The sequence below is a fragment of the Rhododendron vialii genome, chromosome 4a (assembly GCF_030253575.1).
Source record: "Rhododendron vialii isolate Sample 1 chromosome 4a, ASM3025357v1".
Lineage (NCBI taxonomy): Eukaryota > Viridiplantae > Streptophyta > Magnoliopsida > Ericales > Ericaceae > Rhododendron > Rhododendron vialii.
Window position 1 is genome coordinate 9,146,776 of NC_080560.1, and position 27,017 is coordinate 9,173,792.

The following is a 27,017-nucleotide window of genomic DNA, read 5'->3' on the forward strand; positions in this document are numbered from 1 at the left end:
TTCATGTTGAGGGGTAGAGTCTATCCAACTTTGTGTTGGATGGGCTAGTTTTGTATGCCTTCTTTTTCTTCTCTCTCGATGTACCCTTTCGAGTTTTAATAAAAAGTTTTGTTTTGTAACAACTCCGATTTTTCGTGCAATAAAAATCTCGTTGTTATTTGAAAATTTCTTAATTGCTCGTTGATGTTCTTATTTGATTTTCTTGTGGTTTGTATTTAAGCAATCGATCGCCTTATCATCGTATTTCTCGACTAGAAATCCTAATCGCACTTTGGACCCTCAAGGATCGTTTTTTGACTTATATGTCCTACTTAGCAAGCCTAGTTAGCTTCTAACCGGCTTGATGGAGTAACCAAACTAGAAAGTCACCTAGTTACTTATCCCTAACCGAAGATGGACCATTTTGCCCATTTGAACCTTTTGAACCTTTTGAACCCTGGACTAGAAATTGTTTAATTGTTTTCTTTTATTGTTTTAACTTTATTCTTTATCCATTGGACGATAAATATTAGGGGAATTATTATCCATTGGATAAAGAAAACCCATTTCTTTATATTAAAAGGATTTTGAAAGATTTAAGCAAAGTACTATGATTGACATTTATAATTATTTTGAAAAGTACTTTTCAATTACTTTACTAACAAAAGTACCCAAGTAACTATGGACCATTGGACAATAACCATTAGGGTAATCTTTACCCATTGGACAAAAGCCTTTTCTTTATTTTATTTGGTAAGTACATATATATATATCACATGTGTATTTCCAAAAAGGACATGTAGTCTTTTCCAAAAACTTAATTTAGTATTTAAAGTACCCGTACCTTATTATCCCTTGGATAATAACCATTAGGGATTCTATTAACCATTCGGTAATAGGCTCATCTTTCAACCAAAGTACTTAACACATTAAACTAATATTTTGTTAAGATTCCCGGGAGTACAAAAGTACATTATTTTATTATTTAAAGTACTCGTACTTTATAATTGTTTATTGGGGAAATCTTGACCCTTAAAGACTAAATTGCCCTTTTGTACAAAAGTACCTATTGTTTAAATTCTTACATGTTTGTACATATATATACATATATAGTTAGTACATGAGAGAGAGAGGGGGGGAGAGAGAGGAGAGAGAGGCCGAGAGAGAGAGAGAGAGAGAGAGAGAGAGAGAGAGAGGGAGAGAGAGAGTGAAGGAAAGAGGAAGGAAGAAGTAGATGGATTGATGTGTACTTTGACCTTAGTCTTTCAAAGTACTTCAAATCTTTGGTGATTCCTTTCCTAGCCAAATCTTAACCCCATTAACCTCCATTGTACAAACTTTCAATTGTTTAAGCCATGGATCTTGTACCAATGTCTCCTCCATTGCAACATATCTTCCAAGAATCCCATCCAAGGACTAACCTAGCCATGCAAGCCTACCAATTTAGCTTCCAACCTTTCAATCAAACCTTGACATGTGAAATAAAGTGTGACATAGAGAGAGAAAGAGAGGGGCCGGCCAAGAGGGAGAGAGGGAGAGCCCTTGCCTATAAATAGAAGCTCATACCAAAGCTTAAACTCACACCTTCCACCATTGCTCTCACTTCTCTCTAGAAATTCCAAAAGTTCTTACTTTCAAAGTTCTAGTTTTCTAGTGTTCTTGAGTATTCTTGAGAGAAACCACCAAACCACCTCCCAAAACCACCGTTAGATCTTTTAAAGTAGCTTAGTTAGTTAGAAAGTTGTTTTTAGGAAGAGAAAAGATCAACTCTCTTCCTTTCGAAGCAAACCGACGCCGTTACGCCGCCGAAATCCAAAACCGACGACCAAATTTTCATAACCAACTACTACCGCCAAGAAGCACGGTAGGATTTCCTTAACTTCCATCCCGGTAGTAATTCCTTATCCCCATTCCTAAGTGTTAGGTAGTTTTGTATCATAACTCTAAAATAAGTTCATTTGAAAGTAACTTTGATCAATAAGCTTATGTAGATAAGGTTATCTTTGTTTAAAAATATATGAGATGCATGATGTTGTTATTATGATTCAAGCATGTTATGTGGTCAAGAGTTGGATAATATTGTTCTATTCATTTTGGAAATTTATAAATGCTTGCTTATGTGGAAAGTCCTACACCACGGAGTCTATGTATGTAACGTGACACGAAAACCAAGAGAATAGAGACATGGCACCTAGGGTGTGTTAACGAAGATAAAAATGTGTATCCGAGGGAGGAAATATTTTGAAACTATATAATGACCGGTTTTGGGTGCATTATGTGAGTTGTGTGTGTGTATGCCAATGGGAACCCGGCGCGGCGGAACCATTGTGAGGATACTCGGGAACCCGGCGCGGCGGAACCGAGGTTGGGTGTGTGCTTGGTCATCCGCGGTACGGAGCCAATGCGGTTGTGTGCCAATGGGAACCCGGCGCGGCGGAACCATTGTGAGGATACTCGGGAAACCGGCGCGGCGGAACCGAGGTTGGGTGAGTTAAAAATGAGTTTTTGGGTAAAAAGGAAAGTGAAGTAAAAACATGGTCTACGATGAGTCCAAGTAATGAACACAACGTTAGTCAAGTAAGGATTGTAGATTCGAATATTTGTATGGACTATGTGCATGATCTAAGTGGAATTGTTGTTATTATGTTCTTCATTCATAAGTTAAGGGTTAGAGGGTTTGGATAGTTCTATTGAGCTTTTTGGCTCACGGTGTTGCCTTTTTGGTGACCCTGGCATATTATACCGGTGGCGACGCGGGTATAATATGTCAGATCTCATAGATGAGCAGGACGAGCTTTACACCTTGGAAGCCTTCGGAGCCGAGGAGCTAGCTGTGATGGAAGAACAAGCGGAGCTGTAGTTAGGAGCCTTAGTTTCCTTCCGTTTGTAATAAAAGTACTCCTTTTATGTTTTTGTTGTAATAAAAGAGCCGGACTCAGCTTTTATTTTAATAAAATGTTTTATTTAACGTACCCAAAATTCGGGGCGTTACATGTTTGCCGAGCAAAAAAAAAAAGAAACAAATCTGAAACCGATTTCCGAAGGGCTTTAGGGTTGATTGAGAGTTTCGGTCATCAATAGGCTATGGTTTTGAACATCAGTGGTTACAATGGAATTTGATTTAGGGCTTTGAGGTCTGCATGGAAATCGATTTAGGGTTTTGAGATATGGATGGAGGTCGATTTAGGGTCGAGAGAAAGAGAGAGAGTGTCTGGGGGCCGGGAGAGTGACAGATGGGATCACCATCTTTCACTCGAGGAGAGAGAGAGAGATACCCGATGGTGGTGCCGCTGATGGAGAAGAGAGGCGGTGCGGTGGTGTAGTGTAGTGTAGTGAGTGGTGGTGGGTCGGAGGGGCAGAAAGGGAGTGGACAGAGAGAGGGAGGCAAGAGAGAGTGATGAGCACCCAATATTGTAGATATTTGGTGCGACTAGTCCCATTTTATGTTGTTTTAACTTGCATTTATCTAGTTTTTATTTGATACTGCATGTAAGGTGTGTTTTTAGTGTTTTCATGTAAAACGTGCAAATAAGGCGCATTTCAATGCCATGGATGGCCCAAGTGCTTCCAAGTACCCGAAGACCCTGTCGGCCCCTTAAAATCTGTCTAAGTATGGAAAAATGACTTTCTGAAAAAGTATCGATTTTCGAGATTAAAAATGGCGGTAATTGATCTTTGAGTTTTTCTAAAAGTAACTACAAAGTTACAAGGTTTTATTTGAAGAGCAAGGTCATGTTTTGAGCAATTTTCGCTTGAGAAAAATGCGTAGTTTTCCATTTTACACTAAAAGTGGGGGGTTGACATTTTGATTTAATTGGAATCTTGAAATTCTGGTAATGCCATTGTTTTCAAATGGGGGGTACTTTCTTATTTTCATTAAATAAATTAAGTAAAGAAAAGGTAAAAGAAAAGTTTAAAATGTAGTCTTTACTTAAGTTTAAAGAATGAAAATAAGGTGCTGTGAAGCTGTGGAAGCTGCTGGGAGTCGTCGGGTGCCAAGTTTTGAAGGCTGGCCTGAAGACTGGAGATAACCTCCCCGTATCGATACAGCCTTAATGCGTATCGATACGCATTGGTTTCGTGGGAAGTCAGAGACTTCCGTATCGATACGGAATAAGGGCTGTATCGATATGCGTGAGCTACGGGAGATGGTCCATTTTGACTTATCAGCATGGTATCAATACTTAGCTTATTTTGTATCGATACGGAGAGCCTTCGGCCAGATATTTGCTGCTTTTTGGACTTTTCATTTATGGAATAGTTGCTACTTTTGGTATGTTTATAGGATATTTGTTGGGAGAGAAGTTGAGTTGTATAAATACCCTTCTCTCTCACTTTAGTTGCAAAAAATCTACTTTATGTTCTAGCTTTAGTTCTCTCTTTAGGAGAGACCTCCATTGTTATTCATGCTTTTCCTTTTGTAATTTCCTTAGAATTCAAGTAAGTATTTATCTTATATTAATTTCTCGTTTATTAATGTTGTAGCTATGTTTTGGATCTTTGCATAAATCAAGTTTATTTTCGTTTTCTTCGGTTAAATCTTTTGCTCCGTTTTCTTACCATGTCTAGTCTTTTAGCTATGTGTGAGTAGTCAATAAGGCTTGGCCATGAGTGAATAACCCCTTATGACTTTGGTTAATCTTGCCTTTCTCAACTTAAGACTTGAGGTTTGGTTTGGAAATGTGAGTGGTTCGCCTTTTATGTAACAAAACTTGTCGATGTTAACCTCCGGTGATCATATGCTCGCTCATATGGTTCCGTGAGCTATGTCTCGCCTCGTGTTTGCCAAAAGAACCAAAGAACTCGCTCGCTTTCCAAACCATGCTTCTCGTTCTTGACCTTGATATTTAGTTTGAATGCAAGTCTTGGCGTTGTTAACCTCCGGTGATCATATGCTTGCACATATGGTTCCGAGAGCGATGTCACGCCTTGTGTTTAGCTTGTTATTCGAACTCTATATCAAGTCTAACTATTTTCATAGCTAAATCTTCCAGTTGATAGCCTATGCCGTGCGTTTCAACCGTGTTTTCGTTGAGAATTGTTAGATGGCTTAAGTTACGGGCGTTAGTAACTTCATTGCCTTGCCGCTTTTAATTCTTAGTTAAAACTCATTACTAGTCTTTTCCATAAGAGTGTTTCTCCACCTTAAAAGGAAAACCAAAAGTTGGCCGTCTAAACGTCGGAAACCCTTACATCTACAATCCGAACAAGCTATATTCGAGCTCCCTGTGGATCGACTTGGACTTTCTCGCTATACTATGCAAATCTTTAGTTGTAGTCCGGTTAATAAATAATTGAATTTGACGGCCATTTGGTAAATTTCAACAACTACCGAATGGACCCATCAGAGAGCCATTCTGAAGGTGAAAGACCGTGGGTGTGTTTTGCGTGGTGGGGAGATGAGTATAACACGTGTGAGTGAGGCGCTTGTATGTTGGTCGCCAAGCGCGAAGATGGCGCCAAGTGGGTAGGAATCAAATTACAATTCTGGACAACAGTGGCAATACTCAAGCCCACCAATTCAGGGGTAAAATCGTCCAAAATTAGCCAAAATTGGCTAGCGATTCCAATTCCCCAACTGCTGCTTATCATAGAGGAGGAGGAGGAAATCTGGTTTACGAAAAAAATCAATAACTTGTTTTGAAATGTATATAGTATTTAGTTATTAAAAGAAGTGCTACGATACTAATTTTCATATATTTGTTTCCTCAGCCTTTCTAGGTCCTGTCTTCCTTATTTCTTGCTTAGAGTTCAATGGAATAAATAATTACTTACTTTTTGTATACCATTGTGGTGACTGATATGGAGTACACTGTACCCAGAGGAGTTTTTTTCTTTTTTGACCTTAAACTAGACGGAGTTGAAAGAACTAGAAAAATAAAGGGAGCTGATCGAAAAGACAGCATGGAGGATAAAGTAAAAAGGGTAAATTGGTCTCACCATAAACAAGCTTTTCTCCTAGTCAAATATGGCCTAACCTAGGGCGCCGCTATTCGCAGCCCTTTATTTTCTCCTGTAGCCCATTACATTTCGGTAAATGGTTGTTGAAAATCATAAATAACATTTCGGTAAATTGCTGTTGAAAACAAGATTATATTTCGGTAACTACATGTCGAAAATATGTTCAACTTTCGGTAAACAACTGCCGAACATACATTTTCGGTAAATAGCTGTTGAAAAAAATATTATATTTTGGTAATTGGATGCTGAAAATATATCTCAATTTCGGTAACTAACTGTCGAGTATAATTGAAAATTTTTAACGGGTTATGAAAAAAAATAGAGGGCTGCGAATAGCAGCGCCCCTAACCTATTTATTACCTTTACGGGTTCCTATATGCTCCTAGGTATAATTAACATCATTCATGAGGAGAAATTTTCATATTAGCACCTGATTTTTCACGCAAATCACACATAGATATTTGACCTTAACGAAACATCACATAAACACCTGACGTATTAAAAAATTCATCAATTAAACCCCTGCCGTCAACCTCTGTCCAAAAACAAACAGAGAATATGTTTCTCTCTCCAATTTTGCTACTAAACAAACTTTTTTGCACATATTTTTTGTGGAGCCTATTTTTGGGCCTCACACAAATGATTTGATCCGTTCATTAATTCTAAAATATTTTTTCGAGCGATTTGCAAAAAATCAGCTCTATCGGATGAATGTAAATATTTGATCCAATCTTTAGAGTTTTTAATTTAAAATTCTGAATCAAAAATTGTAAGGTTGGATACACTTATATTTATCCGATGGAGCTGATTTTTCACGAGGTCAAGCAAAAAAATATTTTAAAATTAATGAATGTATCGGAACATTCTTTGACACCTAAAAGTGAGCCCCACACAAAATCTGTGTAATACTAAGAGATGGGTTTGGATAAAAAAAAAGTTAAGTGTCTTTATTCAAATTTCTTTTGCATTTGTTACTTTTGGGTCAAATTTTTATGACTTATTGATTCGTCTTGATGAAAGAAATCAAAAAAGTATAAAAAATTTATTGAAACTCATAATATTTTGAATAAAGACAAAAAATAAGCCAAAATTAGGAGTTTCGATCAAAATTTTATACCTTTTTAGGATGAATCAATAAGTCGCAAAGGTTTGACCCAAAACTAACAAATGCGATTTTTTTTCAATAAATACAAAAAAAGTGAACTTTTTTTTTTTTATCCAAACTCACCCGTAGTATTACATAGATTTTTTGTGGGGCTCACTTTTGGATCCCAAAAGATGATCCGATCCGTTCATTAATTTTAAAATTATTTTTTACATGACGTTGTAAAAAATCAGCTCCATCGCATAGATGTAAGTGTTTGATCCAATCTTACAACTTTTTATTCCGAATTTTAATCCGAAATTTTGAATAAGAAGTTGTAAGTTTGGATCAAACACTTACCTTTATCAGATGGAGCTGATTTTTCAAAGGTCGCTCAAAAAAATATTTTAGAACTAATGAACAGATCAGATCATCTGTGTGGGACCCAAAATGGGCCTCACAAAAAATCTGTGGAGAATTCTGGGCAAAAAAAAATCTGTTTGGTAGCAAAATTGGGAAAAGAATCATGTTTTCCGTTTGTTTTTGGACGGAAGTTGACAGCAAAAGTGTAATTGATGAGTTCTTTGATACTTCAAGTATTTATGTGATGTTTTGTTAAGGTCAGTTGTCTATGTGTGATTTGCGTGAAAGATTAGATGCTAATATGAAATTTTCTCTTAAATGAGTATAAACATATGCCCCTAGGACATACATTAACAAAACTCTAGTATTAATTACTTCTTGTACTTAATAAGGTTAGTTGCTATGATTCATTGTAGTTAAGCAGATTGCACAATATTTTGATGGAAATCCTTCAGGCTATACGTTCGCAGATTTATTTAGAAGTTTAACAATATGAACAATGAAAATGAAATTGATTTTGGCACTTCCTAAATTAATAATCGCACTCTCCAGGAAAGTGCCAAAATCAATCCCTATATAGCCAAAAAAAAAAGAAGCTCAAATCAGATTGCAATTCCGCAAAACCAAGGGGCATTTATTCCGCAAAACCAAGGGGCATTTTGCTTGGAAGTGGAATGAGTGATCACTCACTACAAGAAAAAACACATTCGGTGACATGTAAAAATGTCACCAAACGTCGAAATTTTGTCACATATTATCTTTGGTGACACAAGAAGAGGTGTCATTGTATCCATGACATTGAAAGTCAAGGGTGACAAAATTGTAACACAAGAAGAGGTGTCATTGTATCCTTGACATTGAAAGTCAAGGGTGACAAAATTGAGTAGTTGTCACGAAATGTTGTGGAGATCGAGAGGCAGAGTAAAAGTGGAGAGAGGCAGCGTGAAAAAGAGTAAAGTTAGGGCTAGGTTTTGGTGACAAGCAAAACTACGTCATTTTGCTTGTACAAATTTTTATTTTACTTTTAATCAGCGCGCCTAAATGAATTGGAGCCCGAGAGCATGAAAATTCAAATCTTTCGGTGACAACTTTATACTTGTCACCGAAATTTGTCTTCAATGACAAATATTTTGTCACCAAATTTACTCATTATTTAGCCTGATTACCCAAGGGTTATCGGTGACAAGCAATAAAATTATTAGTCACTATTGAGTATATTCTGTGTCAATACCAATTTTTTGTCACCAAATGATATCACCATTGGTGTTTTTTTGTTATAGTGACTTAATAACATTTGGGACCTCTCCACTCACTACAATCTAACTAGAACCCAATAATCTGAATGGAGCTCGTATGGTGCGCAAGGTTCAAGTCTACTTTCGCACGCCGCATCCACTGAATTCACTGCTTAATCAACGTCTGTGGCTGTACGATGTTGTGATATCGACATCCACTATTGGTGGACCACCACAGCCCATGCTGATTTGCTAGTTAAACGGATTTGGATTTGCATCACCCCTTCTCCTGGCGTTACAAGTCGAATGGTGCTCCCTTCTAACATACTAGCTATGGAGTGTCCAGATCATATATGTCAACTTGTTCTTCTGAGAAAACAACCATTGTAGTACTTCTTAGGTGGTGTTCATGCGTCGTAGTTGTCTACATGTATGGCCTGCAAACTGCTACCTTATCCCTATAGTACAACGTCTGTTTCTGCTTCCCTTTTTGATTTAGTACACTCTTATGTCTAGGGTCCTGCTTGATAGCGGAACCGTTATGTGACATGGTCGAATAGTTGGAAATCTTGGATGCTCACTGTTTGTACTAGGATGCCAATTGGGATTGGTGGATCAAGATGTTGCCTGGCAACTTGTTCCACATTGCTTAAACTTAAAAGTAGAACTCGAGAAGCGGAGTAATCTTCACTCCCCTATTTTTAGTGTTAGAAGTGCATGTATTTTTTTTTTTTTTTTTGGCCAAAAGAAGAAAGTGTAGATATAAAAATTGGAAGTGTAAAAATCATTTCCCTTCGAGAAATCATTATTTTAGATACACTCATGATTCGATGAATGGTACAATTGGTTACCTCATTCAACAGACTAAGTAAATTCAACTCTCTCTCTCTCTCTCTACCCTAGCCACCACAACTCCTCTTCTTCCTTCCCCTCCCCCCGTGGGTTTCATACCCGTGTGCGGCGGCGGGAGGGGGAGGCCATGGTACTACCGACTCCCTTTCTTTGTTTTTTTGATTTTTCCTTCCGTCTCTCCAGATCAATGACTTGTCGTCTAATCTGTGAGAGTTTAATCTCTCGTTCAACAAGCGTTATTAGTTTCGTCTTTTGACAAATTTTGTCTACAGATCGGATTCTCTCAAATGCGATTGTTTCACAACGATATCGGTGCTTCAGCGCTCTATCCCTACATGATGTCTTTGGCGAGGCAACCCGTGACGGCTTAACAGCTCTGTAGTTCTTGGGAATTCATTGGTGCGTTCATATTTGGGTGAAGAGCATTTGATCGTCTGGGTATTTGGTGTTTTTTGTCCTTTAACTTTGCAATTTTTCTCGTTTGAGACTCTTAATTAGATGTTAGGCAGTTTAAAAGTGTCGTTGTTGCTTTAGGCCATGTCTGGGTTAGGATAAAAAACATTGATTGCCTTGTGATTTACTTGTTTTGTTTTGTTAGACGATTAGTTTGGTTTTGTCCAAGTCCTTTGTAATGATCTCCATTTTGTAAGTATCGCTGGGCGTTTATCAATACAATCTTCTCATTTTTGACAAAAAAATAAAATTCAACGTAAACACGATTTGATCGATTAGCTAGCATTTGCAAACATGAAAACCTCAATACAAACAAAAAAATGTCCGTATCTTATATATTTGAAAGGAAACTATTAACAATATATTCAACTATCCAAAACTAAGAAATTCTCAAAATTAAATGTCTTTTAAAGCCTTGAGACCTCTCAAATTAACCACTATATACTTATAGTACTTTTCCCCATGAATACACAACCAAGGTTCTTCCCCTTGTCTTATCAAAATTTAATGTCTCGGTGACTATTAGGGCCTGATTGGATGTAAGATGAGTTTTTGAGGTATTATTTATGAAGGGGATAAGATAATGGAGGGTATTATTTATAGGGGGTGGGCCAACATTGATGTAATTTTTATGGAGGATGCATAAAAAAATTTGGATGATGTATTAAAAAATGGGGATAAAACAGTACTTGATTTGAATGAAAAATAAAATGAAGAGATAAGATTGTTTTGTAGTTGAAATAGTGGAGCAGGGGGAATGAGGAAGGCCCCATCTGCCCTTATTAATTATTAATTGGTCAAAACTCATCCATTAGTCCCAACAATGACTTGGGATGATTTACGGAGCCGGTTTTTTTGTTGCCAAATCAACCCAAAAACGTCCCATCCACCCCTCATGCCCCCCTGCCTAATCCGTCCTCCAATCGTGCCCTTAAGACTAGTTTGTTGGGAGGGGAGAAGGAAGGGAGGGGGAGAATGAAGAAAGGTGCTTGTTGGTGGGAGAAGAGAGGGGAGGAGAAAGGAAGAGCGGGAGAGTTTATCCCCCTCCATGGGGTCTTGATTAAGAGCAACTTTATCGGTTGAGGTTTTTAGCTATTTTATCTAAGCAAAACTTTCAAGTGAGCACTACACTAGATTAGGTAAAGGCTTAGCTAAAAGCCTAAAACCCATCTATGAACAATGCTTAAGTAAATATACCTAAGCACTATTCACCATATATGTAGTATTTTATTAATTGTTCTATCTCTCTCCCCCCCTCTCTCTTCCCAAAAAATAAAAAGAAAATAAAAGTAATAATATTTTAATAGAGAATAGGTTAAATAGATAGTATTGGTATAGTGTTGAGAGAGATATAAGTAGGTAAAATGAAAAAATGCACTGTTTACTAGCATTTTTACATAAGAATTGATTAATTTGCTCTAACAACACCTCTCACCCTAAGATTAGCTTATCCTGGTAGGAAAGTAGACCAAATTGTCCCTCAAATCATTTTGTATTCTCGATGAAATGATTAAATGGTTCTCCCTCTCTAACTTGTATGGTGATTTTGAGGTGTTCCTAATTTTATTTATCATTAAACACCGGAACGAAGAATGGAGTTTTTAAAAGAGAAATTTGTGACGAATATATGCAATGTGTAGGATCAGTATTATCTTGTACTGGTAATTAGTTACATTATCGTATAACACCTAAAGAGACAAATTCCAACCTTTTATATATTCTTCTCTTTATACCCCAAGAAATACTCCGTACTAGCTAACAAATTTGACCCGTGTTGAAGTCCGTGCACAAGTGTAATGGGTTCAATTATCACTGACAAAACCCGGTTCTTTGCCTTGTTATCCGGAGCTCCGTGCCCATCTCCGTTTCGGTAAGTGCATTGGGCGATCCGAGCAAGGTTCAAAGCCGTTTCAATAAATGGTTTCTCAAATGTGGAATCAACAGCTACTCGTTCTTTGTTCATCTTCTTCCATGCTTCCTCGATCAAACTCCTTATGTGCTTCCGGGCTTCTTGTTCCGAAACTCTGGTTTCGTGCATGTAACACTGGATTGAGTTTACAGATTCACCTCTCTCCAACTCAGCCTATGACATAAAAACAAATAGGGAATATGTTATTATGATGAAGTATGTACAGATATTGATTGTAAATTGTAAGAATTTCCAGTGGCACCTAGTAAAAATCACGATGGTAGATCCGGGATCTGTAGAGATTTTTATTTTGTACAACGCCAATAGCGAAATCTCAACATAAATTGCATACCTTGGATGTGGCCAAATCATTGGAAAAACGAAAAATGAGAGATGAACACTCCACAAGAGGATGGTACTTCTTCTCTAAGCACTCTAGAGCCTCTTTTGTAATAGTTTCAGTCAACAGGAAGTAGACATAAACTGATATAAGCACCCCCGATACCGAAACCAATGCATTATCAAGATATGCCTTAAATGTTGGAGTCTCTCTGTTTGAACACCACTTTGCTTCCTTCAAGAATGTTTCGCATAAATCTGCCCACTGTGATATATTTCAAAGTCAACATATCTAATTATATGGAATCTGCAATTACTAAATTTAGATTGGTCGGGACACAAGGCTCAATTTGGTTTGGCACACCATCCTCAAAGAGCTAGAGAATGCTCATACCATCCTCACAGAGAGAATCCTCATAGAGGATCCCGATCGCTCTCTGTGAGGATGGTGTGAGAGTTTTCATCTAGATACTAGTATTTTTTAAGAGTATACTCCGTGTATACATACATACCGCTCTTTTTAAGTGTGGGACGATGTTAACCCCTTTTTGTTTAAGAATGTCATAAGCCATTTCATTGGTAGTGTTGTAGAGAGCTAGGAAGCACAACTTCATGTAGTCGGAAAGGGTTTCCACAGCCTCTATATCCCATCTGTAATATAACAATTACCAAAACTTTGAAATGTCATTACGAGGAAATTAAACAAACTCACAAACATGGCACTTCTTATCAAATTTTCAAAACCTCACCCGTCCCCTTCTCAAGTTTTGCTTTTTCTATAACTATCTATTCTTGTATCATCGCTTCCTTTCCACCACCAGTATAATCTCTGTTATCTGCCATATGCCCCTCCTCCTTTATTACAAACATAATCTCCATATATATAGAAGACTCATTCAAAATTATTTGACAATAGTATTTTTTCAGTTAGGTCGGTCTTTTGCTTGTGAATTTGTAAACGCATGCAACGACCATTAAAACAAAGTGAATTTTTCGCAAACCTGTGAACAGCAGCTGTGAATAGTTCAAGCTCATCCAATGATCCATAGACGTCATAGACATCATCAATGGTGGTTACAAGTGCTGCCAATTTCGTTAAACTCTTCCGGCAATCACTGAATTTAGGCTCAAAAATCATGCCCACATTCCAAAAGTAGCATTCCATCAGTCTATCCCTCGTAAAACTCAACCTTTTTCCCAAACCTATATCTTCCCACCACCTATATATATTTGAAAAAGAAACATAAATATCGGATTACAAAAGGAAAATTCCCTACCTTTTCTTCCTTAAAGTTTAAGATCCGAATGAAGCATGAGGTGACAATTTATAGTGCTAATGGTACAGCAAAATGATGTACAGCAGCATGTACAGATGGGTTTTGCGCCCGTCTCGGGTCCCACAAAGATGATCAGAACCGCTCATTTTGTTCAAAAAATATTGTTTACGGTCTCTGTAAAAAATCATCTTCATCCGATATCGGTAAAGGCGTTTACGAATTTTGAAGCAAAGTTGGATGATTCGTAAACGCCTTTACCGATATTGGATTGAGATGATTTTTTACAGGGACCGTAAACAATATGTTTTGAACAAAATGAGCGGCTCCGATCATCTTTGTGGGACCCGAGACGGGCGCAAAACCCATCTGTACACGCTGTTGTACAGCATTTTGCTGTACTGCAATCTTTACTGTTTATATAAAGCTAGATTGGTCAAAAGTTGATATTGGGGCTATTTGCGATAGTTGTGAAAACATATTTTTTTATTTATAAAATGTGGCATTACTTTGAATTAAGATTTGAATTTCTAATAGAAGTGGATTTGAAATTCAAAATCAAATTAAATGCAATTTAAAAAAGTGCGAAATGTGCACAAAAAATCAATGGATGGTCTAGATTTAAATCTGGTGTGGTCGTGAACCTAAATTACATATTGAATTTTTTTTTTTTTTTTTGCAGGTTTGATGATAAATTTGGCTACAGTACTTGAATCTACCTTGACATGTCTTTGAGTTCTCCTTGGAGCATAGATTGCACCATGTTGAATTCCAACTTAGCCATTTCAACTAGCAAAGAATTTGCATCTTTTCTTTTACCATAAGCTTCAATGTACCACCTAGCCTCAAGCCTCAGCATCCTATGCTGCAAAGGCATTTCCAATGCATGATTTATTTGCTCCTCAAGGTCTTCGTTCACTATCTTTCCCTTCAGATGTTTGGTTGTGAATACTCTTGCCTCTTCCATAAGTTTTTCTCCCTCAAATGAAAAATAAGATGCTTCATACAAACTTAGTAATCCCTTGGTGTCCTTACTTAGGGATTCCATGAAGTTTCCATTTTTGTCTTTGAATCTCTTAAACACGTCTGGACAGCATCCACAAAATGCATGTTATCTATTTGCAGGAACAATAAGTGTTTTTGGTTTCAAAAAATATTTTTGATAAGTGTTATTCAAAACAACATTGCTTCAGGAGAATCCCAAAGAGTAAGCCTGGTAGTCATGAAGGCTTTGGTGTTAAGGTTTATTCCGTTTTAATTTCTCAAGTTCGACTTCCACACGTAAGCATGTGGAACAACTACGGGAGTCATCCACAGTGTGATTAAGCTAGTCTAATATATCCTTCGGAAAAAAAAAAAAAAAAAGACATTGCTTCAGCTAACAAGAAAAATAGTACCTTGGGAGACTTCATAGCCATGTTGTCTACAGAGCCTAAAGCTGAGAGCAATAGCATGAATTGTACTCTTCTGTTGTGTCCACACGTTAGTTCCATTCACACAAAGAAACATTCGATCAAGTGCTCTCGTGATATCCTTCTCAAAGTGATAGCTCAATCCCAATCGTTGAATATCATCTATCAGTTCGAGTATTGTTAATGAATTTGCATCTGTATCCTCAATCATAGCCCTTACCTCTCCCTTCAGTTTCTCTGCTCTCTGCTTCTGTATTTCATCCTACAAAAAATATTGCATCCAAAAACTTTTATAATCAGCTAAAATTAGTAAATGGTGAATTACACTTTTGATCCCTATACTTCAATAAAATTTCACTTTAGACCTTTCAATTTAAACTCAATCATTTGTAACATCACACCCGTATCTTCGTCTCAAGTCATCTCCTGACTAATTTGGGAGGACAATTTCGAATTTTGAAATATTGTTACTCTTTCTGCTTGGAACTTTAACGAAAGATGGCAAAAGGACTACATTGAAATAAAAAACAAAAAAGAGCAAGGTTCACATGGGTAAGATTTGAAATTGATGAAAGCCAAAATACTACTCAAACTATGGACCATAGCGTAATTTGAACTTCTTAAAACTGTAAGAGTACTGGACCATTTTAAAACAGTGAGTAATTACTCACGGTGTTATTGTGATTTTCAAAAGACTTGATGAAATCATAATTCCAAGCAGTTGGCTGGTAATGGGCGGATCGCCTTTCGAAAGGTTGTGAATATTCTTCAACCATTGCTGAGGAATATTGAAGGTAAGCGCAATGTGCAGATTTTTGTGTGAGATGCGGAGGAAGGCTCTGTTTTGACATTTGGATGAATGTGTTTATTTTGTTGCAAAGTGATATGCAATGGTAGAGACCTATTTATAGGCAGCTACCCAAACTTAAATGTACGTAGGAATCATGACAAATTTCCATGTGTTTTTCTCGCGTATCCTATCGATTTTGCGAAGCTCAACACACATAATTACATTTGATGTGATGTTTTAGTTCTTAACGGGAACGTTGACCTGTAGTGCAGAGTATAGTGCACGACCCGAGAAATCTTAGTTTTCGAAAACGAGATCTATTCTTTAAGTTATAATATCACTTTTTAAATTACTAAGATTAAAAAATCTTTTCATCTTAGTTTTTTCATATAATTGAGATTAACACTGTAGTCCATAATATGTTATTACGTTTTTACAAAAAGTGAACTCTTAATTTTTGAACTTTGAACTTTGTTCCATTTTGTAGTAGTGTTCGTAAGTAATAGTTTAAATTCCAAAAAGTATCCTATAGGTAGGATAAGTTAGCAAATTTGAACCATTAAAAAGAGCAATGCTATAGTAATCAATGAGTATCACATTTTAAGTAGCATGTAAGATGCCACTATTGCATTGATAGAGTGTTGCTTTACATAACAAATAGGGCGCATTCTACCAATAAAATGGCGACAAATCACAAAGTACCCAAAATTTAGTACTCAGATTTGGTAACCAAACCATCAGTACATTAAAAACACTTTTAGACAGCTAATTGCGTATTACACTGGTTTATCACTTAACACGTAAAGAGGGATCCAAAAGAACAGTTTTCGGTACTCTTGGTGATATTGTGTCAATCTCTTTCAGGAGCCACACCATTATGAAGATGTTTTCTGTCGAACATAAAATCTTACATCAATGTGTTATATTGGGCAGTTGACAGTTGTCAAATTAGAAACCATGATTTGCTGAAAATTAAAGTAGGGTAGAAAAATTTAAGTAGGCCGGTTAGCTAGCTTTCACAAATGGCAGGTAAAATACAAGGAAGTACTTTTCCTCATTTCGCACGATGTGGGAATCATTTGCGTGGAGGAAAACTTGAGAAAATGCAAACCACAGGTTTCATTAAAATCGAAGATTTCACATGATAAATATAAATAACTACGGTAGCATCATATATATATATATAATTATGATTGTGGGGGTTCGATTTGTCGGGACCTTGGCCTGGATTAGGATTCTCCTTCCGCTGATCGTTCCACTGCTTCTGAACCTGCAACAAGTCACTAAGGCTGGAATAATCCAGTGACCCTCCAACGATCAAGTCAGATCTCAGGGGAGAATGTAGATCTAGGGTTAGGGAAGAATGACACCCCTTTTAGGTAAGAGTCCCTTCGTATTTATAGATCTAGGTTTACTTGATCTCCAAGTTAGCGCGTGGAGAGTACGCTCGGGTAACCGTTTTGGGTGACGTCATATATGACGAAAGGAATGAAACAATTACGGAGCACATGGCCAGATCTGATCCCAATGATAATGCTCGCTGCACGATCCTTCTTGGGGCCCATCTGGCGCGACTATCTCTCTCAGAAGGCTTCGGGTACACCGAAGCAGGAATCTTTGCCAATAGCACATTCCGAGCTCAGTCATGCAAGCGAGCGATTACCCGAGCAACACGGTAGATCCATAGCTTCAACCGATCCTGCTGACTGAGCTCCCGCAGGGCTCTGGCTCAGAGCATCTGGCAAGGTTACCGAGGGTCTAACCGAAGCCACCACAATGATGTCACGGTTCAACTCCGGTTGAACCGGTGATCCGTCCACCCAATCCGTTTTTTGGTTCACTCTAGTTCTTGGGTTTCAAAACATTGATTGGAACCCTCCAAACACTTAAAACAAAAACGAACATTGATTGGAACTCTAGTTCTTGGGCAGTTGACAGTTGTCAAATTAGAAACCATGATTTGCTGAAAATTAAAGTACGGTAGAAAAATTAAAGTAGGCCGGTTACCTAGCTTTCACAAATGGCAGGTAAAATACAAGTACTTTTCCTCATTTCCCACGATGTGGGAATCATTTGCGTGGTGGAAAACTTGAGAAAATGCAAACCACAGGTTTCATTAAAATCGAAGATTTCACATGATAAATATAAATAACTACGGTAGCATCTCTTTCGGTATATATATATATATATATATATATATATATATATATATATATATATATATATATATATAACATACCTAATTATGATTGTGGGGGTTCGATTTGTCGGGACCTTAACCTGGATTAAGATTCTCCTTCCGCTGGTTCGTTCCTCTGCTTCTGGACCTGCAACAAGTCACTAGGGCTGGAATAGCCCAATGACCCTCCGACGATCAAGTCAGATCTCAGGGGAGAATGTAGATCTAGGGTTAGGGAAGAATGCACCCCTTTTAGGTAAGAGTCCCTTCGTATTTATAGATCTAGGTTTACTTGATCTCCAAGTTAGCGCGTGAAGAGTACGCTCGGGTAACCGTTTTGGGTGACGTCATATATGACGAAAGGAATGAAACAATTACGGAGCATATAGCCAGATCTGATCCCAATGATAATGCTCGCTGCACGATCCTTCTTGGGGCCCATCTGGCGCGACTATCTCTCTCAGAAGGCTTCGGGTACACCGAAGCAGGAATCTTTGCCAATAGCACATTCCGAGCTCAGTCATGCAAGCGAGCGATTACCCGAGCAACACAGTAGATCCATTGCTTCAACCGATCCTGCTGACTGAGCTCCCGCAGGGCTTTGGCTCAGAGCATCTGGCAAGGTTACCGAGGGTCTAACCGAAGCCACCACATTGATGTCATGGTTCAACTCCGGTTGAACCGGTGATCCGTCCACCCAATCCGTTTTTCGGTTCACTCTAGTTCTTTGGGTTTCAAAACATTGATGAACCCTCCAAACACTTAAAACAAAAACGAACTCCATGAAACAACATACATAACTACATTCTAGTACTCAATTTAAGTGTCATAATAGTAGGAATTCAAGAGAGTCTCACAATTAAAAATGGCAAAAATAACTGGCCGGCCGGGTAAGTTTTACATAACCAAAAAATAATCATAAAAGTTCAAACCACCAGGTATAGAAAGACCAGAATATCATTTTTTTTTTCTCGGCAAAGGGAAATTTTATTAAAACTCGTAAGGTTACATCGAGAGGGGGAAGTTAAGGAGCACACAAGCTCAACTCAACAAAAAGAAAAGGAAAACAAATCGTCCGAAATATCATATAGTTACACACTCTAAGATTTGAACTTTAGTATGCATGAGAGTACATTGAATAGATCACTGGCATGCCACTCCACTGTTATTGGAGAAGATGACGGAATGAGATTTTTCTTTTCGCTTCTTTGTTCCATGGAAAATTCGTTGCAGGGATGAAAAATTAGGTGGCAAATGGTATTTATTAGTAGACTTTTGGGCAAAATTCAAGTCCACTTGTTGATATCTTTTGTTGTCAAAAAGTCGTATTTTATTTCAAATTTATCTTCAACTTTGGCCTTATCAAATGTCTTGTATCATTCAAGCCAAGTGCTCTGCATGACAAAATGAGAAGGGTTTAATTCAATGGTCTGAATTTGAGATCATAATAATGACAATAAATCGGTGTAACAACATTACTATTTTCAATCTTTGTGCTTTGTAGAAAGTCAAAGAATGACTATAGCAAATTCATTCTTTTTGTCATCATAAATAAATATGCAATAAAATTCTTTTTTTCTTACTATTTTCCAAAAATTACTTTTAGCCCCATTTTTTTAACTTTTTATGAAAATAACTTTAACAAGAAGTAATAAGTGACCTCTCTCTTTCTTGTTTTTACTTTCAAATTTTACCTTTCCCCCTGTCCCTCTCTTTTTTTAAAACAATTCAACCCCTTACCACCAATTAACCACACAAGCAACTGATAGGGGAATTTCAGATTTCTCCGAAATCCAAACCCTAAATCACGTAGAGAAGAAAGAGCTAGAGCATTTCAGTCAGGAGAAGGTCAGTGAGAGAGGGAACTTGATAGAGAGAAAAATGGAGACTGATCGGTGGAGAGAAGAGAGGGGAAGATTTTCGCCGGTGAAGAGAAAGAGTATTTGAAAGTAAAAAAAATAGGGGTTAAAGTTATTATTGCAAATAATAAAAATCGGTGTTAAAGTAATTTTTGATAAATAGTAAAAAAAAATTAATATTTATTTACTACTAGAAATAAAGAGTAAAAAGTAATTTTTGGGAGTTAAAAATATAAATAAAAAAAATAGGAATGTTAAAAAAAATGAGGTTAAAAGTTATTTTGAATTTCTGAAATTAAAGTTAGGGCTTTGGCAGTTGGTTGTGAGGTTGATTAGTGGTGTGGAGTCGAACGGGGGGGGGGGGGGGGGTTGCGGTAAAATTTAAAAAAAAATAAATAGGGGTGGTTAAAGTTATTTTTTTAAATAGTAAAAAATAGAATTAAAATAAATTTTGATAAATAGAAAGAAAAAAAGAATTTTATTGCATATTTATTTACTACTAAAAAAGAGTTAAAAGTAATTTTTGAAAGTAAAAAAAAAAAGTTAACGCCTTCCGTTAGCTCCATCCATTGTCAATTGACGGAATTAAATGGCGGAAACCAAATTGTTAACAGAATAGTAAATTCTGGTGTCTTTCTATCATTAGTTAAAGGCAGATGTGTTTTTGCGAATTAGCTGAAAATTCAGGGGGGTTTTTTTAAAATTTCCAAAAATATATGTTGCATGCTAAATGTGATTGATCGTGTCAATTCCACCCACACAATTTTTGACACTTTATCTGAGCCACACAAATAAAAGGCTGAGATTAGAAGACTTAAATGGGTGCGCACACACAATCTCACCTAATCTCTCTCTCTCTCTCTCCCTACCATCGTGACCCACCAGCCAACTCCTCCGGTTCCCCCTCCCCTCTCCGGCCACTTAGTCTCCAGCGACCCTATTTCGACGTCAAAATACATTTTAAAGGGAGAAAAAAGGGTGGCCGAACTGGTAACCCTCTTTCCGGCGACCCCATTTCCAGATCAATCTGTTTTTCCTTATAGATGATATACACATTGAGGGTTACGAAGGGAACGAGTGGTTTATCAAAATGGGGCTGATGGGGACCAGCAACACCGTCCAGTCTAGAGAGAAGTTCAATCCTTTCCAATAACCATAGATTAGGGTTTTTTCCTTGGCCATCGGCATTGATCCAAATTCCAACCCATATCACTTAACTTCTGGAATTAATGTTTTTTCTTCGTATGTACTTCCCTTTATACCCACTCTGTTCGATTTCATTCTTTAGTTTTAACAGTAGTTATCTGATAATTACTTCCTCGAGGAAACATTTTTTGAAACCCAAAATTTGTCTTAGTGCTTTGGTTAAAGAAAGTGTCGCGTGCAAGAGAGAGAGATGGATGGAGGAGCGGAGAGAGAGAGTACTGGGTTGCTCGCCGGAGATGGGTTCGCCGATGAGGATCCTTGCCGCAGATGGAGGTCCTGATATGACAGTGAAACGGTGAAAGATCTCGTAGAGGGAGAGAGGGGGGAGAAAGATTAGGTGAGGTTGGGTATGTGTGCGTGCCCATTTAAATTTTTTAATTTCAGCCCTTTATTTGTGTGGCTGAAATGGAGTGTCAAAAATTGTGTAGATAAAACTAACCCGGTGATCTAAAAGGAAAAAATATATGTGTACATGAATATGTAGATGAATGTGTTTCAACAAATACAAAAGTGGAATGGCGCAGTGGTTAGATGCACGTTGTAGTATTGAAGAGGTCTCGGGTTTGAACTCGAGCGGTAGCATTGGGGATGGTTAATTTCCAAAGTGTAGTGACTTATGTTTCTTATTCCAATTTTAATTAGTGACAGCACCAAATTAATTGTCACTGAAAAGCCTATAGTTAATTGGTTCGATGAAATCAACGTTGGGATGGAATACTTATTCTCATGTTTGGTTCACCATTAAATGATAGAATGATAATTTTAATTGAAATCATCATTCACCTTGGTAAAAGAATTGTCATTAAAAAATTATTAGTGGCAATATTAATTTTGAAGTTGTCTAGTGAATCTTGAAGTGACACTAATAATTTTGGCCTGACAAAAAAATTGAATGACAATTTCTTAATTTTTGAGTGGAAAGACAATTCATTTACTAAAGTGAATGGTAATTTCATTGGGAATAATCATTCAATTATTTAATAGTGAACCAAACATGAGAATAAGTATTCAATGGAATGACCATTACTTTCAGTCCAACGTCCATCAAACCAAACATACCTTTAAAGTTGTGACAAAAGGATTATTTTCAGTGACAACATGTGAGTTGTCACTAAAAGAGCCAAGGTTCCCTTCCAGTTTCTCCAAAAATGAACTTTTAAAAAAGGAAGCTAATTTCAAACTCAAAAATCATGTATTTACACAAATAATTTTTCTATCAATACGGATCTTGTGTGATAGATTTTATTGAGATCTTTTAAACAGTGCAAAAAAAATTAAAAAATTATTTTTTATTTTCATTATATTTACCTTCTTTTTGAAAAAGAATGTTTAAAAAGAAAGCCAAACGGCACCTAAGTATTATTGACGACATTTTTAAACTTGTTACAAAATACTTTTAGCAACTCATTTTAAGTGACAACTTTGTGACATATTTTTTCGTCACCAAAAGCTTTAGTGACAATTCTTTCACATTTAGTGACAAAATTAACTCGCCACTTAAAATCAATTATCTAGTAGTGGTCTGAACGTACCCTTGAACACCCTTTGCGCCAACTACACTTGTTTTCTTTCCTGTCTCCTAACTATGCGTTCTTTCTATTTTTTCCCTTTAATAATCCTCTCTTTCTAGTGCTCTGTCTTATCCAAAAAAAATCCCAAGCTTCTCTTTTAGTCTATTCTTTCATATTCTCTTGTTCCTTTTTCTTCTTTTTTTTCCCTCCAATTTTAATTTTCCTGGCCTTATATTTGAGCGATTTTCCTTTAGTAAGCCATTTCTCCTCCTTGATAGTATTGTGAAGAAGTGATCGATTGCCAAAAAAGACGAAGAGAATATTCCTTAATTAAGAAGCTTTTTTCCCTAACTGAACATTCTATAAATAACTCCTAGAGCCACCACTACCTATCTCCATCTCAAAGTCATCTCTTGCTGGAATTTCGAACGCAAAAACAGCGCTTGCAGTTCGGCTGACAAATTTGGGAACACAATTTCAACTTTTCTAAATTTTTTTTTCTTTCTATATCAGACTATGACAAAAGATGACAAAAATACTACTCGTATATTGCTGAAATATAGAACAAACAGCAAAGGTTCACAAGGGTGAAACTGAAATTGATGAAAGCAAAATACCTATTCAACTATGGACAGTTAATTAATTTGGTTTGTTTTCAGCTGGGAAAGAAATATGAATACTCACGACATTGTGATTTTTCAAGGACTTGATAAAATCAGAATTCCAAGCAGTTGGCTGATAATTCGCAGATCGCCGTTGGGAAGTCTGCTGTGAATCTTGAGCCATTTCTGAGGATTGGAGGTGCAATCTTGAGCGAGTGCAGTGTACGGATTTCCGTGTGAGTTGCAGTGGAAGGCCAAGTTTTGATGACGGAATCGATCGGATTGGCATGAAGAACAGATGGAGTGACATTTGCATAAATGAAGTTTAATTTGTTGCAGAGGGATATGCAATGCTGACCCTGTTAATTTATAGGCCAAGTACGATGGACCAAGGGAGACTGCATGCCCCCAATTAATGCTAAACTGGTTTTAAAATTGAGAGATGATTAAGGTTTTACTTGGATAAGTGCAACGCATGCAAACAATCAAGTAAATCTCGACCATTGATTCCAAATTCTAATAACCTTTCCAGTAAAACTTGTGAGACCATGGCCAAAGGCTTTCTGTATATTAGGCAATGCAGTCCAACAATCACAAGGTCATCATGATCAATAATCTTGGATGTGATACAACTCACGAAAGAAATCTATAATAACAAACGACAACCGAACATTTATTATACTATTCTAGGTTTTTCTGCAAGCGCGAAGATTTCGTGCCCGTGGAAGTGCTTTTATATACCACAATTTGCAATTTTAATGAAATAACACAAAATTATACAACAATCTCAACACGCAATCACGTGTAGACTTTTATGAATTTATTTTGTATTTAATAGTTTCTATGATTCTCTTCCATCGAGATTCTTTTTCTCCAATAATTTCCAACCATGACACGGCGCACAATCTCCAATCACTTATTACTTTTGTGACAATTGCTTTATTAACGTCTATTTAGTTTCAATTTGGCCACGAATACCCTCAGGGTACCTATTGTCTAATTTCTACGTTTACGTAATAATTCAAATTACAATAATCCACGTAACAATCAACAGCATACAAAACTCACAAATACAATATCTGACGTAATAATATTCTAATTTATTAAATATTAATTGACGAATAAGTCAAAATAAGCATACGACGGTTTGAATAAAATCATTGTCTTAAAAGATAATATTTTTCCTTTTTGTTTTACCAAACTGATAATATCAACTTATATAGTATTCTTGAAATCATTTATTCTATTTCTTTATTATCACAAAATAAATATTTAGTCAAACAATTAATTACTACACTTAAAATTAAGTCTATTTCTCACATTTAGAATGTATAAAACATTTCCACTATTTTTCTATTTAAAATATTATCTTTAACTACCATATTATTATTCATAGATTTTCCAAACTAATTTTTATTCGAAAGTGCATATTACTAAATTTAGTATTTACTTAACTTTATATTTTTTTTAAACAAAATACAATAAATGTTTAATATTAGATCTTTATAATGAGGTGATATGAGACTAATATGGCCAATAATATATTTTGAGATTAGCTTATAAGTAGTAACTATTTTTTTTTTTTGCTAAAAGAAAATATCTCCTCATTTACATTTTAAATCCAAATCCTATTTAATTATTATATAATTACTACATAAACTACGATTATAAATTTATTAATCGCATAATTCTTCACGTACACATGAATTTCAATACCACAATCCACCATAACTTCTTATCTACGCAATAATCAAACCATCCAATTTAATGCAAGGCCTGCCAAAAACTTTTCAATACAAATAGAACTAAAAGTTAATGAAAACTGGACTAAACATTAATTAATAAATTAAATTCAGGTTACCATCTACATCAAATTTTAAGTTTTGGTCCTATTTCCATTAAAATGGAGATTAAGGTTTCGGGTTTCCGGAAAACTACCTCAAACGCGATTCGAAGCTCGGGTAAGTGTTGCACGGTGTCCGTAGATTGCTGTGGTGGTTCCGAAATCACAAGGTGGCGTCCAGCGGCACTCCTGCTGGGCCCGCGGCCGCGGCACGGGTGTGAAACCCCGCGGCAGTTTTTTTTTTTTTTTTAAACGCTGATGGAGTGAGGGGGTTGCAGTGGTGGGGTTTCAAGGTGGCTGCGGTAGTGGTGGCGTCGGGCGGGGTGGTGACCGAAAGGGGTGATGGCGGTTCGGTGGGGTGGTGCGGTTCGGTGGGGTGATGACGAGGCGGTGGGGCGGGGCGGGGCGGTTCATGGCTTGACCGCTTGTGGACTGGAAGGTAAATAGGGCAAAATCAAGGGGCAAATTGGTCCAAATTGAAAAGTGTCCAAACCCTTTCAATGTTCTTTTCTTGAGAGACTTAAAGATTCATCCTCAAACCTTAATCGACGTATGTTTTCATCCTGGCCATTTTTTCAAGTTATGTTTTCATCCTCTGATTTTAAAAAACCCCATCTTACCCTCGTGTAGGACTATATTTATGGAATTTATTTGTTTTTTGGGAGCCTATATAAGCAATGATTTTTGGGACTGAAAAATAACCTCGGAGGTCCCGTGCAGTAATTTATGGATATCTACACTTACCAAATCCCTAAAGTCATGCTTTCCATATCTGTTTCAAATCTTCCAGGCCCTAATTGCTATTTTTCCAATTGTAATTCTTATCAAATCCCTAACTTTTTGCTTTCCAAGTACTATTATAAGTAATTTGAAATTAGGATGAAAAAACCACCACACAATATCACATCCTCATGGAGAACAAATCTGAGAATTTATTTCTCGTCCTCCGTCGACTTCGTCTTCCATCCTCCATCCTTCATCACTAGACTCAGTCCTCCATCCTCGCCGATCCGTAATCGACATCGCCGGAAAACACTAGTCATCTAAGGAGAAAGAACGATTTTTGAATGGTTCCAGTTCGTAAGTGCCCCAAATTCATTTTTTTATGATTTAAATTGGCGTTTCAATGATTCACCGCATCGTCCAGTCGTCATCGATGTCCACTCTTCCGCGATGTACTAGCGGATATTAGGAGGTGGAGATGGTGAAGTTGTTTATGATTATGTTATTGCTGTTGTAGATGATGATTTTGATTATTGAAAATAAAATGGATTTTCATGCAATCTCCCAGTAATTGGCGAGCGGCGGTGCAAGTGGCGAACGATGACATGAATCCCCCAAAATCGAAGCTAGGGCAAGCGGCGGTGAGCAGCAGCGAGGGCAAGCGGCGGTGAGCAGCGATCGGTGGCGAGCATGGAGCGGCAACGTACGGGGAAGATGCACGGATGGGGCATGGGGTCAAATCTGTTTCTCCACAAAAACTCCACCGGTGACACTATTTCTATGAACGCGATACCCCTCTCCAACGACAACAAAAATGAAGGTACTTTGGGTCTGATTGGGTCGAGAACGCCATAGTGGAGGAGACCGAGGCGGTAAGGCTTGGGGTTGTATTACGTACATGAAGATGAAATCTACCATGTTTATAAGTTCAATTTTTTAGAAAGCTGCCATGTTTTAAAGTTCATGTTCAGATTCATGAAACATGACAGATTTTATGTTCATGATCATGATTTTGAAGTTCATACCGAGGCAACAAGGCTTGGGGTTGTATTATGTACATGCAGATGAAATCTGCCATGTTTATATGTTCAGTTTTAGGGTTCAATTTTTTAAAAATATGCTATGGTTGAAGTTCATGGCGGATTGCACAACCGGGTACTTGAATCGATTTATGAAATCTGCCATAATTTTAAAGTTTCTCTTTTGAAATCTGTCATGTTTATGAAACCGATTTCATGGTGGAATCGATTTCGCGTTTATTTGTTGGGATTAACGATTGTCATGTTTTTATGGAATAGATGTTAGGTTTATTGATTCGAATTGCGTCATGATCTTAATATGTCATGTTTTAATAATAAAATCGATTCCATAATTGCGAATAGATGTCACGAATATGATATGAGGCGATGGTTTCGTGTATGTTATAAAAATCATGTATATAAT

At 37.0% G+C, this 27,017-nt stretch overlaps 1 protein-coding gene across 1 annotated transcript; it reads right to left on the reverse strand.

Annotated features, from left to right (window-relative positions):
* Nucleotides 1–11,631: 11,631 nt before the first annotated feature.
* Nucleotides 11,632–20,648, reverse strand: LOC131323633 (tricyclene synthase EBOS, chloroplastic-like). Its single transcript, XM_058355482.1, has 13 exons — nucleotides 20,572–20,648; nucleotides 18,371–18,591; nucleotides 17,891–17,978; nucleotides 17,315–17,375; nucleotides 17,153–17,266; nucleotides 16,870–16,921; nucleotides 15,533–15,639; nucleotides 14,847–15,123; nucleotides 14,169–14,535; nucleotides 13,177–13,395; nucleotides 12,688–12,826; nucleotides 12,189–12,440; nucleotides 11,632–12,010 (listed from the first exon to the last, which is right to left on the reverse strand). Exons 1-13 carry the CDS (start codon nucleotides 20,646–20,648, stop codon nucleotides 11,639–11,641), a joined length of 2,346 nt encoding a protein of 781 aa, XP_058211465.1. The 3' UTR covers nucleotides 11,632–11,638.
* Between the last annotated feature and the right edge of the window lie 6,369 nt (nucleotides 20,649–27,017).